Source organism: Geotrypetes seraphini, chromosome 10, assembly GCF_902459505.1.
Source record: "Geotrypetes seraphini chromosome 10, aGeoSer1.1, whole genome shotgun sequence".
Lineage (NCBI taxonomy): Eukaryota > Metazoa > Chordata > Amphibia > Gymnophiona > Dermophiidae > Geotrypetes > Geotrypetes seraphini.
In genome coordinates, this window is record NC_047093.1 from 30,726,855 (window position 1) to 30,744,744 (window position 17,890).

At 43.2% G+C, this 17,890-nt stretch overlaps 2 protein-coding genes across 4 annotated transcripts in view; one reads left to right on the forward strand and one right to left on the reverse strand.

The window, feature by feature from the left end:
• The window catches only part of TRIM47 (tripartite motif containing 47), a 55,553-nt gene extending 55,275 nt beyond the window's left edge, over nt 1-278 (reverse strand). The window contains exon 1 of one of the 2 annotated variants that reach the window (XM_033960100.1): nt 163-278. The gene's annotated coding sequence lies outside the window, so the exon portion shown is untranslated. Of the gene's footprint in view, nt 1-47 lie in introns of both variants that reach the window. The other variant, XM_033960101.1, reaches the window with a different exon arrangement.
• Nucleotides 133-17,123, forward strand: LOC117367514 (tripartite motif-containing protein 16-like). 2 transcript variants are annotated; one of them, XM_033960103.1, is made up of 6 exons: nt 133-739; nt 2,399-2,494; nt 5,383-5,613; nt 6,992-7,160; nt 9,332-9,433; nt 15,225-17,123. In XM_033960103.1, exons 1-6 carry the CDS (start codon nt 164-166, stop codon nt 15,752-15,754), a joined length of 1,704 nt encoding a protein of 567 aa, XP_033815994.1. In that variant the 5' UTR covers nt 133-163; the 3' UTR covers nt 15,755-17,123. The 2 variants fall into 2 exon arrangements, with proteins under 2 accessions (XP_033815994.1, XP_033815995.1); XM_033960104.1 differs by lacking the exon at nt 5,383-5,613.
• The last annotated feature ends 767 nt before the right edge of the window (nt 17,124-17,890 follow it).

Below are 17,890 nucleotides of genomic sequence, written 5' to 3' on the forward strand. Positions count from 1 at the left end.
CACTGATCTCAATACTATTAAATGAGGATCCTGGGTTTTTTTTTTACCTTGTTCCCCAGTCCAGTGGTCGGCCCACTTGTGGGAGGAGCCCCCAGATAGTTTCGTTTTCCTCGCCTTTCTTTAGTTCGGCAGACTAGCAGCGACCATCCCGCCTATACTAACCATGGTGTCCCTGGTGCTGTCTAAGGACAGGCTGCTCTGCTCTATCTGCCTCGACGTGTTCCAGAATCCGGTGTCCCTGTCCTGCGGCCACAACTTCTGCCAGACCTGCATCAATAGCCACTGGTTCAAGGTTACCTGGCGCTACCGGTGTCCCCTGTGCAGGACAGAGTTCGCCACCAGGCCCTACCCGGAGAAGAACGCGCTCTTGGGGGACATCGCGGAGGAGTTCCTCAAGGCGCAGGAGAGGGCCGTCCCGCCGCCGCTGCTCCTCTCGGACGTGCCCTGCGACTGGTGCCCGGCCACCGCCCAGCGGAAAGCCCTCAAGTCCTGCATGCGGTGCCTGGCGTCCTTTTGCCAGGATCACCTGCAGCCGCACCTCCGCGAGGAAGGCGCCTTCGCCGATCACCCGCTCGAGGAGCCGCTGATCGACCTGTTTGCCCGCAAGTGCCCCGCGCACGGCCGCCTGCTGGAGCTGTACTGCCGGCGGGAGCGGTGCTTCCTCTGCGCCATGTGCGCCTTCGGGGACCACGCGGAACACGGGCCGGTGCAGCTGGACGAAGAAGCCCGCGGGAGGAAGGTGAGACCAGGAACCGCGGGAAGCCAACCACGTGCGGCTTCTGTCCCGCCCCGCAGGGAGCGGATTTGTGCGTTCCAAAAGCCTCGCCTCTTTGGAGGCAGGGTTCCTTTTTTCTAGCCAATCAAAATGAAGTAAATACTATGGCATGACAGCAACTCCTTTCTGCTATGACTTGTGCTTTTGATTTTAGGTTAAGTTCAAATATTTTTATTGAAATAAATGTATACAGCCATTATGCTTACATAACATATGAAATTGCCATCCCCAAACAATCTTACCCCCTACTTTCCTATGTCCCAACATACACCTCCCCCCACACCAAATACCTAGCACAGTTACTTACCTGTAACAGGTGTTATCTGAGGACAGCAGGCACACATTCTAATGTGTAGGTGAGGTCTTCCACGGAGCCCCAGTACAAACAGTCCAAAAGTGTGCTTTCACTTTAAAAAGTGTCAGACTGCTTGCACCAGTGCCTTCATATCTGCTGTGGGCCCGCAGGATCATCAGTAATGACCTAAGAAGCCAAATAGGTGAGGCAAAAGTAGGGTTACATTATGGCTCCCGAAAAAGAAGGATAGATTGGAGACATCCAGGCTTTACTTCTATAGAAAGCAATGGAAGTAAGGAGGACAGATCTGGGCTTTACTTCTATTGAAATCAATGGAAGTGAAACCCGGATGTCTCGATCCGTCCTCCTTTTTCTGGATAAAAACACAAAGAGAAAAGCACAAAACCAGCCTCCATAAAATCAAAACACAAAAAAGAGGCAAGTGAGATGCTTTAAAACAACCGAACAAGACGTTTATTAGTCCAACAAAGAGAAACACTCATCTGTTGTGGTCCCAACTAGGATCCCAGTTTCGACATAAGCCTTCCTCAGGGGACTAGTGAGATACTTGTTAATGAGGTGTACGCAAATGGCCTTGTCTACATGTTGTACTCTGGAGCACTTTGGGTTTGCTCCAGAGTTTCTGGCTTACAAACTCCCTCCTTTCATGCTACTTCACAGTTCCACTTCCTGTTTGACTATACAATAAGCCCTGCACATAAACACATCTTTAACTATCCTTTTCATTTTTTGGTCCCAGAGTCAGTTATTACATTTTCCCAGTCTGTAGATTCTCAGTTTGTCAATTATTTTAATCAATATTATTGCCTTATTTTGCTCTTGGTAGGTTGATCTTGCTGTTACTCACTATATCAAAGTAATGGAAAAAGTCCTAAATTATCAAAGCAAACACACACAAGGACTTAGAAAGTTGTCATCAAAGTAGACTTGAATAAATCTCTTAAGCTCTCAGACGCCTGCGTTAGCTATAACATTGTTTGTGAGCCAACTTATGCAGGAAGGAGGTATCTTTCATCGAGCTTTAGAGTTTACAATTTGAGAATTTATGAATTTTTAAAGTTTTTTCAAATGCTATGTGCAAAATTAAAACATATAAAAAACGCAACTGAAAAACCGGCACTTAGCTTTAAGCATGTGTTGTCTCTGCCGGTATTATGTTCTGTTGCTAAACATAACCCAACAGGCCCCGTTTCACCCGACTAGGGGCTTCCTCAGGGGTCAAAAAGTTTATTGAGCTGTTAAAGCCCAAACTTTAAAGTTTGTCAATTATTTTAATCAATATTATTGCCTTATTTTGCTCTTGGTAGGTTGATCTTGCTGTTATACAGAAGGAAGAGAAGAGACGGTTAAAGGAGGCAGATCGGAACAGGGAAGAAGTAAGGAAGTACATGGAGGATGTGAAGGTGAGAGCCTTTGTGTCAGCAATTCAGTGTAATAATTCTAGACTCACAGACCCTATTGGATAACATAGAAAATGAGCATTTAGTACCACCTTACAGAGCCTCTGAGAGACGGAATACACCAGGGTCTTCTGCGGTGAAAAACATGAATTGGAGTTCTCCTGCAACTGTCAACACTTAGAGCCTACCATAATGCATCTTAACAATAGCTCAGTCACATTACAGAAAGCAGTGTAGCAAGGGAAGGAGCCCCCCCCCCCACTTTTCCCTGTCGCACATCCCCCCCCCCCCCGCATACCCCTTCAAAATCTTCAGCGGCAGCAAGCAGCATCTCCTAACTGCTGCTCAAGCTAACCTCAGTTCCCCCTCTGATGTAACTTCCTATTCCTGAGACCAGGAAGTGATGTCAAGAGGCTAGGTCAGCGTGAGCAGCAGCTAGCCGATTTTGCTTGTTGCCACTGAAGATTTTGAAGAGGTGGGGAGGAGGAGAGGTGCCGGTGCCCCCGTCAAGATGGCGTCCGGGACGGTCTGCCCCTTCCCGCACTATGAACAAGAGCCCTCTTGTAGAAAATATGCCTTGATGAACTTACAGCAAAATGCAAAAGGTAAAAAACTAGGGAACAGATGATGTGTGTTAAAAGATGTTAGGTAAACTTTGATTTTTGCCCTGCGTAAGTGAATGTTGAGTTTAGTCATTACCGGCAACAGAAAAATAAAAGGAATTGGAGCTTTCCTCTTCTCATCAAGGGCGGTCTGTGTGCTTAGGCAAGGGCAGAGCATGTGTAGGGAGGAATGAAATATACGTCAAGAAGAATGTGCTTTGGTTTCTACCTTAGTTTGAAAGGAATTAGATACCGTAGGAATTTTATGGAACTAGCTGAAGCTCATACTGTATGTAGATACCTTGTCATCTAAAATACTATAAGAAACAAAATCTTTCTCCCTTGTCTAACCAAAGAGAATTGCATTTGCATAAACTGTGCTCTCTATCTTTTTTTTTCTCTTGCTTGAAGGCATTCTAATTAAGAAAAAACAACTTTCACTGGCAAAGATTTGTCATTTAATTTAAAAAATGCCAAATGTCTGAGAATATTGGCCTCTCCCACGTCCAAATGGTCTTGTTCCGGGTGTTTGGGACTTGGCTGAAATTTTGGTTGAAAATGTGGTATAAACATAGACATTTTGGTGGTCTGCACGAACAATAGCCTGGACGTCCAGACAGATGATTTTTGGCAAAAAAAATTATTTTAGACGTATTTTTAAAAAATGGACATTTTCCCAATGCCGACTTTGGGCATTTAGCACCATAAACCCAAATCTGACATATGTATGTTTTGGTTATGCCCCTCCACATATACAGTAACTTGATAGATGGTAGGAGGATGTGTCTCCAGTCTTTTGCACAGAGCATTTCTCTCCCAGAAGGGAGATAAGAGCACTAACTGTTGGTCCAAAGTTTGCTTAATCGTGTTATATACTGATACTATACAATTGCCTCCAATCTGTGTGGAAAGTGAACCTATCATATGTTGGCAGGCTTAGGATTGGGGTTCTTGTGGGTATCCAGTACACCTGGAGAGAGTATAATATCTGGGGTCATAACCAGGCCTTCTGCTGTAAAAATGTGAAAGGAATTTAATATCTGTGAACCCGTCCAGAACTTAATAAGTTTAGCTTACTGTCAGCTCTCACTGGGGCCACCACATTCTCGCCTTATCAGCCACTCGAGATGAATAGTTTCAAGGTTCAAGTTTATTTATATATAGTAAAACCTTGGTTTGCGAGCATAATTCATTCCAAAAACATGCTTGTAATCCAAAACACTCATATATCACAGCAAATTTAAGAAATAATGGAAACTCTACAACCCAAAAACTTTAACACGAAATACTGTATATACTCGTATTGCAAAACCTCGCTCATTTAGAACAGTCACTACACTCCTGCAGTGTCAGAGAGAAAGAGAAGAACCAACGGCTCATTTGTGATGATGTGACACGTGTATACTGTATGTAATTGTATTGCAAAAACCTTTTGTATATCATGTTAAAATTTATTAAAATGTTTTGCTTGTCATGCAAAACAACTTGCATACCAAGTTACTTGCAATCCAAGGTTTTACTGTAGCGCCTATCAGAAACCTAAGCAGTTTACAGTCAAATTGGGTATATAAAAAGATAACAACAACAGCAATTATGGGAACGTAGTAAGTTAACCAACTCGAAACAAGAGGGATAGTGGGAAAGAAAAACAATGTAATAAAAAGGAAAGTAGAGATAAGAGAACACTAATGGGGAGGGGGAAATGTTTAAATTATTCCTTTCTCAAATTATTTTTTCTCACACATTGTATGCATCTTTAAACAAGAATAATTTAATAGGTTGGACTAAAGGATGTTGCACTGCAGGTTGTGTTGGAGAAACACAGTTTGGTATCTATATATTTCTAGTTTCAAGTTCTTACGCCATGGGTGATAGGTCACCTTTTGTGATATGTATTCTATAACAGCTTTGTTGTGCAGGCAGCAGGTGCCGTGGCAGTGATGCCTTCCAGTGGCATAGCGAGGGTAAGAGGTGCCCCTCCCCGCCCTTATCTCCACCCCTTCTGCTCCTTCTCCAATCCCGTCTGGCTGCGCGTGCCCCCTTCCTCCCCCCATATCTGTAGTTGAAGTTGTTGCTTGTGGCGGTCAACAACGTGTTCCTTGCGACCCCATTGGCTCTCCCATGTGGCGAGGGGAGGAATGTGAAGAGGTGAGGGGGAGGAGAAGGTGCCAGTGCCCCTACCAACATAGTGCCTAGGGCGGAACACCCCCTTACTACGCCACAGATGCCTTTCAACATATCGTCTCTCTGCTCTTGTAACTGCTAGTCTTTTGTCCTGGTATTCTCCAGCACCATGCCCTCTCCAGAGAGCTCCATGCTAGCACAATCTCCAGAGTGATCAATGAACTTGAAGAACTCCAGAAAGATGATGAAGAATATTTCAAAGAACAGGAGGCCGTGGCCTTGGAGGAGATCACAAACCGCCTGAAAGAGATGAAGGTAGAGAGCATGTCGATAAGAGAGAAACTCTTCATGCTTGAGGATTTGCAGGAAAGCTGTGACCACTTCAGAGTGGTGCAGGTGGGTGAATGAGTCTGTTCTGTCCTACTGGCCGAGGGATTTGTTAAAAACATTTATTGGTGATTTCAAAATATTAGAATAACTGGAACCAGCACCAGAATATGAGAGAACCGTTCCCCTTAACTGTATCCATGACATCCTGTTTGTCTGTCTTGCTTGTTTAGATTGTAAGCTCTTTCGAGCAGGGACTGTTTTCTTACTCTTTGCGACTCTATCCAGCACTGCGTGTGCGTGCGTCTGGTAGCGCTATAGAAATAATTAATAGTAGTAGTAGAGTTGCCAAACAACTTTCAAGGTTTAAGTTTCAAGGAATACTGATAGATTGTGTATGTACCCGTGAAGAAGGCCTTCTGCCAAAACACAGATCACGTCGGGTCCTTTAATAAAACTTTTTTTGAAATCTCGGAACTTTATTTTGACTTTTCCTTGGTTGACATGTTCCATTCTCTGTTTGATGGTGTTTGATTTTCAAGCAGTTTTGGTCCTTGTATTTTTGGGGTTTTTTTTGCATTTGCTCTAACCACTGCACCACACACATTAGGAGTGGATCTGTATCCAGCCATTCATGATAGAAAACAGTACAACATTACCATTTTATTCCCACATGCCCATAGTATATGTATAGCTGGCCAGTATATGGCATAAAGCAGATAATTAAAAGAACATTGAGAGTCTCATTGATGGCTGAAATACAACTATCACCCCCCCACTCTACCCTTCTAGGTCCCCCTCTGCCTCCTGACCAACTTTGGCTTTAAAGTTTGTGCCCTGGTAACAATAATATGCCCGGAGGGGCCTGAGCGTTTAAAATCCCTTCTTTGACAATTATTTTCAAGCAAGCCATCAAATTCAATTGCTGATTGGCCGATGCTGTGGTTCTATTTCTTAAACTGACCACTGGATTTCAGTGCCGGGCAAGAATGGATTTGAGGTTCACTGTTCCATATGATCAGTTTGCTTTTTCCGTGATGTGTGAACATGTAATGTTTACTAGTACAGAAATTGTTCCTGAGAGTAACCACATTTGATTATGGAATAGCATGGGGGTGGAACTTTTTGTTTTGAGTGAGGGTGAATTTGGTGGCGTACCGTGGATGGGTGGGGATCTCCCCTGGATGTCTTCTGTAAGATGATGCAGGGAGAAGTCGCGAGGTCGTGGTCTGGTGTGCGTGGCTGTCGACTCAGCTAGTACACCACCCCCCTCTAACATCAGGGGCAGGGGACTGGCAGAGATGACAGCCGCACCCACTAGAATTATGCAGGTATGCCACTGGGTGTATTCAGTCTGCCCAAACCAGAGTTCCATGATTAATGTCTGTTGTCTGCATGGTGACTCTTTATAAACTGACCTGGGATCTTTTATCTGATGATCCTCCAGGAATCTGAGAGCCTGAAGGCTGACACTGGCCCTCTCTTGTCGCCTTTACTGAAGGTAGACTCGGTGAGCAGAATGCGTTGTGTGGACAGGATGCTGTCGCAGCTCTTGAATGGCATTGAGAAAATGCTGGAGAATTCTTTTGCTAGAGAATTATTGCAGAATTGTGCTGGTGAGTTGGGAGAGAGATCTGGGCCATGCTTGTGGATATTCTTATTTAGTAACCATGCTCCAAGCAGTTTGTGACCCAAGATGCAAGTTTTCAGGACTGTTAAAATCCTCTGTCAGGCCATCCCTTTGACATGACTACCTAAGGAAATGTTATTGGTGTTGGGGCCCAAAGTAGGAAGATGTTTGTTGGATCTCCTTCACCCTTATGGACCCAAAACAGCCCTCACTTAAAAATTAGCGAAGACCACTGTACTATTGCTGCTAAAGAAGGCTGGAGCCCTATGGTCCTTCATGAGGTCTTGTACAGCTGTTATTTAGTGTATAGTCTGGGTGGGAGATGGGCAGGGTTCCTATTAGAGAATGACACGGTGGCTGTTACCCACAACTAGCCACGGGTAACCCGCTGAAACGGTTGGGGGGGGGAGTGCTCACTGCGGGCACGAGGACAAGGCCATCCACCACCTCGTGGAGTGGAGAATGGCCTTGTCGCCACAGTTAAGGAAGGGAACGCGTGCAGTCACCTCCCTCCTTCCTACCTATTGAATCTATTTCCCTCCCTCTCCCTTACCTTTGCGGCACGTTAGTAAAATAACTTGCTGAAGCCAGCCGATCCTGCCTGCAATCACGCGTGTGTAGGCAGAAGCTTCTCTTTCGCAACTTCCAGTTGCATCAAAAGAGAAGCTTCCACCCACACACACGCATCTGCAGGCAGGCTCGGCCGACTTCAGCAAGTCACTTTACTAATGCTCCACAAAGGTAAGGGGGAGAGAGGGAGATTCTCAGGCCACGCAAGGGGTGCTGAAAGGAAAAAATGAGGAAGGCAGAGTGGGCAGAAGACGCTGAAGGGAAATGGGGAAGACAGAGTGGGGAGAAGATGCTGAAGGGAAATGGAGATGACAGAGTGGGGAGAAGACACTGAAGGGAAATGGGGATTGGAGAAGACAGTGGGGAGAAGACGTTTAACAGAGTGGGGAGAAGACGCTAAAGGGAAATAGGGATTGGAGAAGACAGTGGGGAGAAGACGCTTAACAGAGTGGGGAGAAGACGCTAAAGGGAAATGGGGATGACAAAGTGGGGAGAAGACGCTGAAGGGAAATGAGGATTGGGGAAGACAGAGTGGGGAGAAGACGCTGAAGGGAAATGGGGATTGGGGAAGACAGTGGGGAGAAGACGCTTGACAGAGTGGGGAGAAGATGCTGAAGGGAAATGGGGATGACAGAGTGGGGAGAAGACGCTGAAGGGAAATCGGGATGACAGAGTGGGGAGAAGACACTGAAGGGAATTGGGGAAGGCAGAGTGGGGAGAAGACACTAAAGAAAAATGGGGAACAGAGAGTGGGAAGAAGACAGAGATTCCAGACTATGGGCTCCTTTTACTAAGGTGCGCTAGCGTTTTTATCGCACGCAAGCTGAAAAATTACCGCCTGCTTAAAAGGAGGTGGTAGGGCATTTTAGCGCGCGCTATCCCGCACGTTAAGGCCCTAACACACCTTTGTAAAAGGAGCCCTATGGGGGCAGCGGAGAGAAAGATGGATGTCAGACCAATTTTGGGGGGGTGAAGGGAGAGGCACAGTAATAGAGCAAATGGAAGATGCTGAGAGAAGACAGACAGTGGATGGAAGGAATTGAATGAGAAGATGAGGAAAGCAGAAACCAGACAACAAAGGTAGAAAAAAAAAAATTATATTTATTTATTTATTTCCTTTTTTTTTTTTTGCTCTAGGATAAAGTAGTATATTAGTTGTGTTGATAAAAATTTATAAATAAAGCCCTGCTAGCTGAACATCTTTTTCTCTAGTTCAGCAGAAGGAACTTTGATTTATAAGGAAGGAATAAGCTAAATATTGCAGTACTGAGGCTTGTATGGATGCTGCGGGGATAGTAGTCGCGGTGACAGTGGTCGTGGGGACGGGGCGGGGAGAGTGGTTGCAGGGATGGGGACGGGGCGTGGACAGTGGTCGTGGGGACGGAGCGGTAACAGGGACAGTGGTCACGGGTATGGGGCGGTGACAGGGACAACTTTTTTCCCCGTGTCATTCTCTAGTTGTTGAGAAACCCTTTCATCTCCCTGTCCTAGTCACATCCTCAGCTTAGACACAGAGGCCTAGAGGTTTTCTGTACATAACTAATGCCCAGTATCCGCAGTTACCTCACTAATGTGTCTTTGAAATAGTTTTAGGAAAGGTGGAGCCTAATATTTTGGACGCTGACGAAGATACTGCCTCAGACTCTCTCTTACGCCTTTACAACAGAGCATTCAAAGATGTTCAGAAACGTAAGTGCTGCTCTCCCCCTGCCATCACTTCTGTCTGATCCAGTCCGGCCTTTGTTCTTCTTGTGTTTCTTCTGGTCCTCCTCTTAGAGGAAAAAGCATGTCCTCAAGCTGTACTCTTGAGGGTCCCCAAAAAAAAACAGATAGGCAAACGATCTGCAAAATCTGTAAGATCCAGTCCAAAAACAAAACCAGAAGATCGGCATAAAAATTTATACTGTAAATTGTTTTATTACAACGAACACTGACAAGTCTCAATTACCCGACGTGACCATGTTTTATCCCCTCGGGGGCTGCATCAAGAGCTGAGACAAAAACAGGTCAGTGACAATTTAATTGTGAACGCAGCACGCTGTTCAAGTCAGTAGTAGCCTACTTTAGAACACGGCTTGCTATTCAGGTTGGTATCAATCTAGTTATGGAGACAGCATGCGATTCTGAGGACATGCTATACTCACAGCTTTCTCCTCCTTTATTTTTCAGACCTCACTTCTGGGGTCCTATTTCCTTTTTTAGTACATAAGAATTTAGTAAAATAAATATAATAAATGTATGTGCTCAGTGACATGAACAAATCTGAAAGCCACTGGAAGGCTAGTGAAAGTTCAACTCACGACATCATTGCACATGCCCTCCCTACCTCCCTCATAAAGATGTATCTTAATCAAGATATATAAAGAAGTTTAAGATGTTAAACAATAACTTACTTATCTCAATCTTTGTAGGCTCTCGCAGTTCTCAAGGCAGGGGGCACTGAAGCATAAAAAGCGATGAAGTCCTCAACCAGCTGGCATAAAAATATGTGGGTGTCAAATTCCCCCAAAACAATCCATGGTGAAATTCAAGCAAAATAATCAAAAATCAAAAACCCACAAAGAATTAAAATAAATCAATTATAATCCATGCGTATGCAGCAATTCCAAACTCTGCTTCCTCGACACAGATCGTGTTTCCACAAGTTCTTTCTCAAGAGGAAGAGGACGTGGGTGGAGAGCAAAGACAGCCCACTAACAAGTTCAGCGATACAATTGCCACTGGATTGTTTTGGGGGAATTTGACACCCACATATTTTTATGTCAGCTGGTTGAGGACTTCATCGCTTTTTATGCTTCAGTGCCCCCTGCCTTGAGAACTGCTAGAGCCTACAAAGATTGAGATAAGTAATTTATTGTTTAACATCTTAAACTTCTTTATATATCTATTTTATTTATTTATTTGCATTTCAAGACAAAATTCACAAGAATCCACTTTTTACAGTAATTCAGAATGCAATCTAAATAGGTAAGCATATGAATTTAAACTAGAAGAAAAAATATCCATTAAGACAATTTTCATAGAAGAAAAAAAATCAGTATCTTTCATACTCTTCCTTAGACCTCTAAAACACTACCTAAGAGACAAGGAGGTCTCAATGAGACAAGGAGGTCTCCGTTATAAGAGGCCAATTAATTTCAGTTATAGGAAAAGGCTTAATGTGTCATGCCGGGTCAAAGAAGCTTTAGCCCAATTATACTTTCAGTACTTTTTTTGTGTCCAAAAAATTACGGAGTTGCTCTGGAGCAAAAAAAAAACATTTACAAGGGTAACTAAGTGAAAAAAGTAGCTCCCATTTTTATTGATTCCTCCCGCATAATCAAGAATAACTTTCTAAAATCTTGAGTAGCTTTGGTAACAACAGGGAAGATCCAGATTTTTTGTCCCAAAAATAAAGATTGAGGAGATTGAAAATAAGCTTTTATAATCATATTTAAGTCCTTTTTAAAGACTAAGGAAATTATCAGTGTTCCTCTAAATTCAATCTCCTCCTGGGAACTCTCCAATATTTGAGTTAAATTATTCAAATCCATAGGTTGTGCTGTAGCTGTGTCAGGTAAAGTCTCTGTTCTTGGTAAATAGTAAATTCTGTTTGTTGGAGGTATCATATCCGAGGAAATTTTCAAATTTTCCATGAGGTATTTTATAAACATGTCCAAGAGTGTAGTTAAAGCTGACTTAGGAAAATCTAATAGACGTAGATTAAGCTGCCTATTAAAATTCTCAAGTTGCTCAATTTTTCTTTGTAGAAAAAGTCTGTCTTTAATAACTACATTAGCTGAAACATTTTATAAAGATGAAATTTCTTTATTAATTTGGTCAAATTTCAAATTTGTTTACAACTTTATATTTTGTACTGAGATAGATAAGTCATCCCATTTACTCACAACTGTTGACATATCGCCGACGGATTTTGTTACTGCAACTTCCAGTTTTTGGAGCACTCTCCAAATATTAGGCAATGTTGCCAGTGAGGAGTCGACTCCCTCCACTCCTCGAGGTGTTGTCTCGGCTTCCTGGACTGCATGGTGCCCCTCACTGCGGGATTGCGTTGGGCTCATTGGCTCCTCGGCACTCTCACTTCCCACGTCTTCCTGCGCCGGGTTAGGCAGAAATCGGACTATTGGGGGGAGATAGTGATGTCTCGAATCCCGTGGCTCTGATGGCTCCTTCCAGCGGAGCAGCTGCCGGGTTTATTCCTCTCCCTGCTACTACCGGCGAACTCGTCAAGAACCGGTCAATCTGTGTTTGGCCTGTTGTGGAGAGGTCCAGCCGGACTACACCCTTGTGCTGCTGTGGGGCATCCATCACTGAAAATTTCCCCAAAGGAGAAAAAGAAAACAGAATTTGAAGAAATATAGCAAGGTAAGACGGATCTCAGGTTCTTGGCTGTTTTCATGCCGCCGTCATCTTGCTTCCCCGCCGCCCTCCTATATATCTTGATTAAGATACATCTTTATGATGGAGGTAGGGAGGGCATGTACAATGATGATGTCATGAGTTGAACTTTCACTAGTCTTCCAGTGGCTTTCAGATTTGTTCACGTCACTGAGCACATATATTTATTTTACTAAGTTCTCTTGTACTAAAATATTTTTTGTGTGAGAATTTATTTTTGAATATATTTTCTCTCTTATATTTACTTTTTGTCCTATTTCCTTTGCCTTTGGGGGATGGGACTTGATATACCGCTTTTTCGATGTGGTTACAAAGTGGTTTACATACAGGATGCCCACAAAAACACTCCTTGATTTTAAATGGTTACAAAACCAAAGTTTATTCACCTTTGAGGCTACAGTTTCATCAATTCCATAAAGTTTCATATGGTAATTGATTATATACACTCGATGTGTGCCCCGCCTGTTACTCGGCAAACATCGATGTGATAATCGAGTTTGGACCAGACTCTCCGAAGCGTATCCGGCGTGATTGCGTTTATAGCTTCAGTGATGCGTTCCTGCAGATCATCCATAGTTGCGGGACGTGGAGGTAGGTACACTGTCTTTCACGTACTCCTAAAGGAAAAAGTCACAAACAGTAATGTCTAGTGATCTCGGGGGCCACTTGAGGAACACTTGGTCATTTTGTCGCGTTGCATTGTTTGAAGGTTGTAACTTCTGCACCAATTGCAGCTTATAAGGGTGAAAGTGCAAGCGATTATGTAAGATCTTGCTAACCATGGTTTTGGGGACTTGTATTTGCTGTTATTTATAAATATATTCCAATAAGTTTTGATTTTGTAACCATTTAAAATCAAGGAGTGTTTTTGTGGGCCTGTATTTTAAACATATACTTATTTTGTACCTGGGTTAATGGAGGGATTAAGTGATTTGCCCAGAGTCACAAGAAGCTGCAGGAGAATGAAATGCACAAGCTCAGGGTGCTGAGGCAGCTGCTGTAACCACTAAGCCACTCCTCCACTGTTTGATCATAAGAATCCATTGAAGGATTTCAGTACTTTTGTCTTGTGTGGATGGAGATGAGAGAGCATATCCGCTGTACTCTGAGGCTGAACAGTATCACTTTGCTCTGTGTGATATTCTGTATACGTATCGCAGTTTGAGAGAACTGTGAATCTAAGCAGAGTGAGGGAGAACTGCTCAGGATGGGCCGACCGCTCTCTCGGATTCTCAGTGTCTTGGCGAATGGGGTGCGTAGGGCAAGGTGAATTGGCAATACTGAAAGTTACACCGTGGTGGGCTTTCTTCTCTGGAGTAGCCCTTGTCAGCTACAAGAGCCCAGTTCAAGGCCAGATAATCATCAGGTAAGTACCAAAACTGAATAGGTTCAAATCAAGGTGTGATAAAAAATGTAAACATTAACCACCCCCACTTTTCCTAAGCCCGAAGCGCTAAATGCTCCAACACTTCTCTGACACTTGTAAAATTCCTACGAGCGTCAGAGTATTTAGCGCTCCGGGCCGTGGTAGAAACCTCTACTGTGGCTTAGTAATAGAGGGTGTAAAAGGGTCACCCCCACTAATGCGCTCCTTGCATGTGCAAAATTACAAACTATTGCCACTGCCCTGTGGACGTGTACCCTTGCCACCAAAAGTGCAAGCAAGGTGCCCAAATGTTATTCTATAAGAGTGCTAGTTAAGGGTCCAATTGGTACGTATTGCAGTAGGATCACACAAGATTAGTGGCAAAACACGACAAAAATCCTCCATTTAACACTTAATTTGCTTTTTAAGACTCTTCAGAAATGGCCCGTCGTCGGCAAACACTTCATGCTAACAACCATGGCTAGCGGCCACCTCTTGGTACGTCCAAAAAAAAAGCAAACTTGTTTTAAATTTCATGAACTCTTAATGATGCCCTTGTTTATACTTTTTTAATGAATTTCTCTTCTCTCAATTTAATAAAAAGAAAATAAACCCCCCCAAAAATGTATTTTATTGACTGAGCAGGAGAGGCAGTTTCCAACATTGCCCTGATCAGTGTTCAAAACATAGATAATGGACTCCTTCAGCGCACACTTTCTCTCCACGGCATGAAGTGTTTGCTGACAACAGCCGCTTCTGAAGAGTCTTAAAAAGCATATAGTGTTAGATGTAGGATTTTGTCGTGTTTTGGCACTAGCTCTATAAGAGTGTACATTAAGTGCATTGCGTGTAAAGGCAAAGGAGGAATAGACATGGGCGGGGCTGCCACTTACAGAATCCTATATGCTATTCTCATCCTTGCTGCGTAGACTGCAGCTATATGACTGGTATAACTGCGAGCACATAAATGCCAGGTGCGCCAATTCTGGGTTATACCACAATTCTAGAACGGAATCTGGACATCCAGACACTGTTATAGGATAGGCTCTCACCATGTGGTATCGGGAAGACACCCAGTTCTAGAACACCCCGCCCATGCACATAAGAATAACCAGTCTGGGGTACACCATCTAGCACAGTATCCTGCTTACAAAGTGACCAATCCAAATCGGAACTTCCTGGCAAAATCCTGAATAGCAGGAAGTTAAAAAAAAATCAAACAAAATTAAAAATGCTTAGCCCAGCGCAATTAATACTAAAGAATTAACCCTTTCAGGACCAAGGGACATATTTGTCCCATAACTTTAAAATCCTATAAATTTTGATTGGGATAGTCTATAGTTCTAAATTTGATATGTACGGATTCCATATGATACTGCCTTTATGTAAACAAACTGGTTCCGACATTCATTCATTAGCGTCGTTGCCAGATTGACGAGAAGATTCACTTGCCACACTGTCCATAAGCCAGAAGTGTGATTTTTTTTTAAAAAAAAAAATAATATTTCACAAAAAAAATCAATTTTTTGGCATCTGCAAGCCCTTTTTACCATAAAAATGTCATCAAAACCACAAAAATTGGCCTACGATCCTTATTGTCCTGAAAGGGTTAAAACCAACAGTTCAACAGAATTGGCTAAACAATGAAATACAGATGGTGATGGAATGAACAACGATATTGGAGCTAATTATGTCCTAACTTATGTCCTTTTTCAGATCTTGTGAGTATCACACTGGACTCCAAGACAGCACATGAATATCTTCAAATTGCTGATGGCAACAAGATTGTCAGTAATATCTCTCCAGCTTGTGTGTCCTACCATAACCTACCTGAGAGGTTCGAGGCTAAGGGGCAGGTGATGTGCACAGAAAGGTTCTACAAAGGGCAGTTCTACTGGGAGGTAAAGTTCAGCAATCCCAAAGTGGGCATTGGCTTGACTTATGGAAGCATCATAAGGAAAGGGGTTACAAGGAACTGCTTCATTGGGAAGAACGGCTCTTCCTGGTGCTTGGTGGTTGATGGCAAGACCTGCAGAGCTTGGCACAATGGGGTGTGTGTTGTTGCGGGGATTATGAAGAGTTCAGTTCTAGGGGTATTCCTAGATTATTCTGCTGGTTTACTGGATTTCTACAGCATCCAGAAGGGCAGCTTGACCCTTGTGCACAGATTTCAGGCATCCTTTGAGGAGCCTGTGCATCCTGCATTCTGGATTGGACAACGTGCTGCTTTGATGCTTTGTCATTAGAACAAAAGTGTGAAACACAATCTGCTCTGGTTAAATCTTACATCCACAGCTGTATGAGTCTCTTGAGTTTCTCAAAGGAAGACTAGAACAGAATGAGAGGAGAAAACAGCCCTAGTCTGGCAGCTCTTTCAAAAAAATATGCAAGGTTGTGGTTTGGCTGTTCTACCAGGTTGTAGACAACTACAGCAGGATGGAGGAGAGCGGTGGAAAATGTAAGGTCTCCTGAATCTATCAGAGCATCAGTTGTGTTTTGCCACCAATTACGGTTGACTATTTATAGACAAATGGCGATTCATGCAGATGGATTCACTTGTTTCTGATTAATCTTTAACGTAGAAATTGTATAAATGACTTTATTATAGAGAACGGTGTTTTGCACATTTATTGTCAAATAATTTTTATTGGGTTCAGCACATGAAAAATACAGAAATCACAACCAGATACAGAGAAGCTCAAGTTTTGAAAATAATGTAACTTCCCCAACAAACCCAACCCCCCAACATCCCCCACCCCCGGTCTTCCTTCAAGCTGGTAACATGAAATGATATAATCAAATTATTCACAATAACTCAACTCGAACCAAAGAAATGTGGGTCAACAGTTCAAAAGGTGACTCCAAGCCAGGGGGGTCATGGTGTTCTAAAAGGGCTTCCATATTCGCTGAAAAGATTGCCCCGGCAAAGAAGAAAAATCCAGAATGTCTCTTCTCTCCCACATTAGAAGTGTAATCGGGCGGCACCTCCATAGGGAAAAATCAGGAGCATCCACCTCCAGCCATTTAAGCAGAATGCATTTCAGGGTGATCAAGACGGTCCACTTGAGGAAAGTAGTTGCTCCCCTTTGACGAGGATAGTAATGAGGGGGAACTCCAAACAGAAACAAAGGGGAACATTGAATAGTAACGTTCCAAATTTGCTCCACAAAATTAAATATTTGATTCCCAAAAGGCTCTGATAATTGGCATGTTCAAACCATATGACCCATACCTGCCTCTGGATCCGTACAGCAGAGACACTCAGCAGAGGCTCGAAACTGAGAGAGATAAGCAAGTCCTCTTAGGAAAAATATATATACAATCTCAGGACCAATTTGTAATGTTCCCAAAAAGAGGTGCATTTGCGAAGTGTAGGTAATTTTTTGATAGCCTGTAAGATCACATCATCTGGACAAAAATAAGGCAAAAAGACTCTCTAAACTACCGAGTGTTGAGTGATTGAAAAGGGTATTCAAAATGCAATGAAATAATCACTCACGAATGTTCACAGTAACATGGTTTCAACTGTGTACAACTTTTAATGAATTTTATGCTCAGAGAAATGGAGGTGATAACAGGGAAAGACCCCAACACTACCACCTCACTGCCCAATCATCGCATATTCAAAAACTTGTTGTAAAATATGCAACTATTTAAGGTATTTGCATTTGTGCTCTAAGGCTACACTTTTCACTCTTGTAAGCTTTATACTATGAATCAGAACAGCAAAATTATCTTGTAGCTTGCAGGTTCCGACGTGACACGTTTCGTTCCTGCCTCAGGGAACCAACGGAGTGTTTAAAAGTTTTCTAAGCATATGGGCGAAATAGGCTCAAGGATTTAAACGCTTCTAGCATATACATCAGCTCATTTGCGAACCTCCTCCGTGTCCGTGAACGGAGGAGGTTCACAAATGAGCTGATGTATATGCTAGAAGCGTTTAAAGAAACGCTGACCACAGCGGGTGGCGTATCAGACCCTGAGCATTTTCCCACAGAGACACAAAATGGAACAAAGCCTTAATAAGTGGGCCTCTCACCCTGCCATTTTTATTAGGTCTAATAATGCTCATAGTGCATGTGGGAATCCTGCTGGATTGTTTTAAATGAAGATAATTTTATACACTAAGATGATATCTGTTGACTTAGAAGAGCTGGGTATTATACAGAGGGCAGCCCACAGAATCTACAATATCCTTAACTTGCACCTTTTTCTACACTGTCTGTCCAACTATTGCTCTGACTCCCTTCTTCCGTTCCTATCCAAGATACTAGAGCGTGCTATTCTCCGTCGCTGCTTGGACTTCCTTTCAACTCGACACATTCTCGATCCTCTACAATCTGGTTTTTGCCCCAACACTCCACAGAGACTGCCCTCACTAA

What these genes read in the sequence shown, in the direction of transcription:
- LOC117367514 (XM_033960103.1), top strand. Translation starts at nt 164, where the DNA reads ATGGTGTCCCTGGTGCTGTCTAAGGACAGGCTGCTCTGCTCTATCTGC. An exon ending in AAGAAGCCCGCGGGAGGAAG is followed by an intron (nt 740 to 2,398) that starts GTGAGACCAGGA and finishes TGCTCTTGGTAG; the next exon opens with GTTGATCTTGCTGTTATACA. An exon ending in AGTACATGGAGGATGTGAAG is followed by an intron (nt 2,495 to 5,382) that starts GTGAGAGCCTTT and finishes GGTATTCTCCAG; the next exon opens with CACCATGCCCTCTCCAGAGA.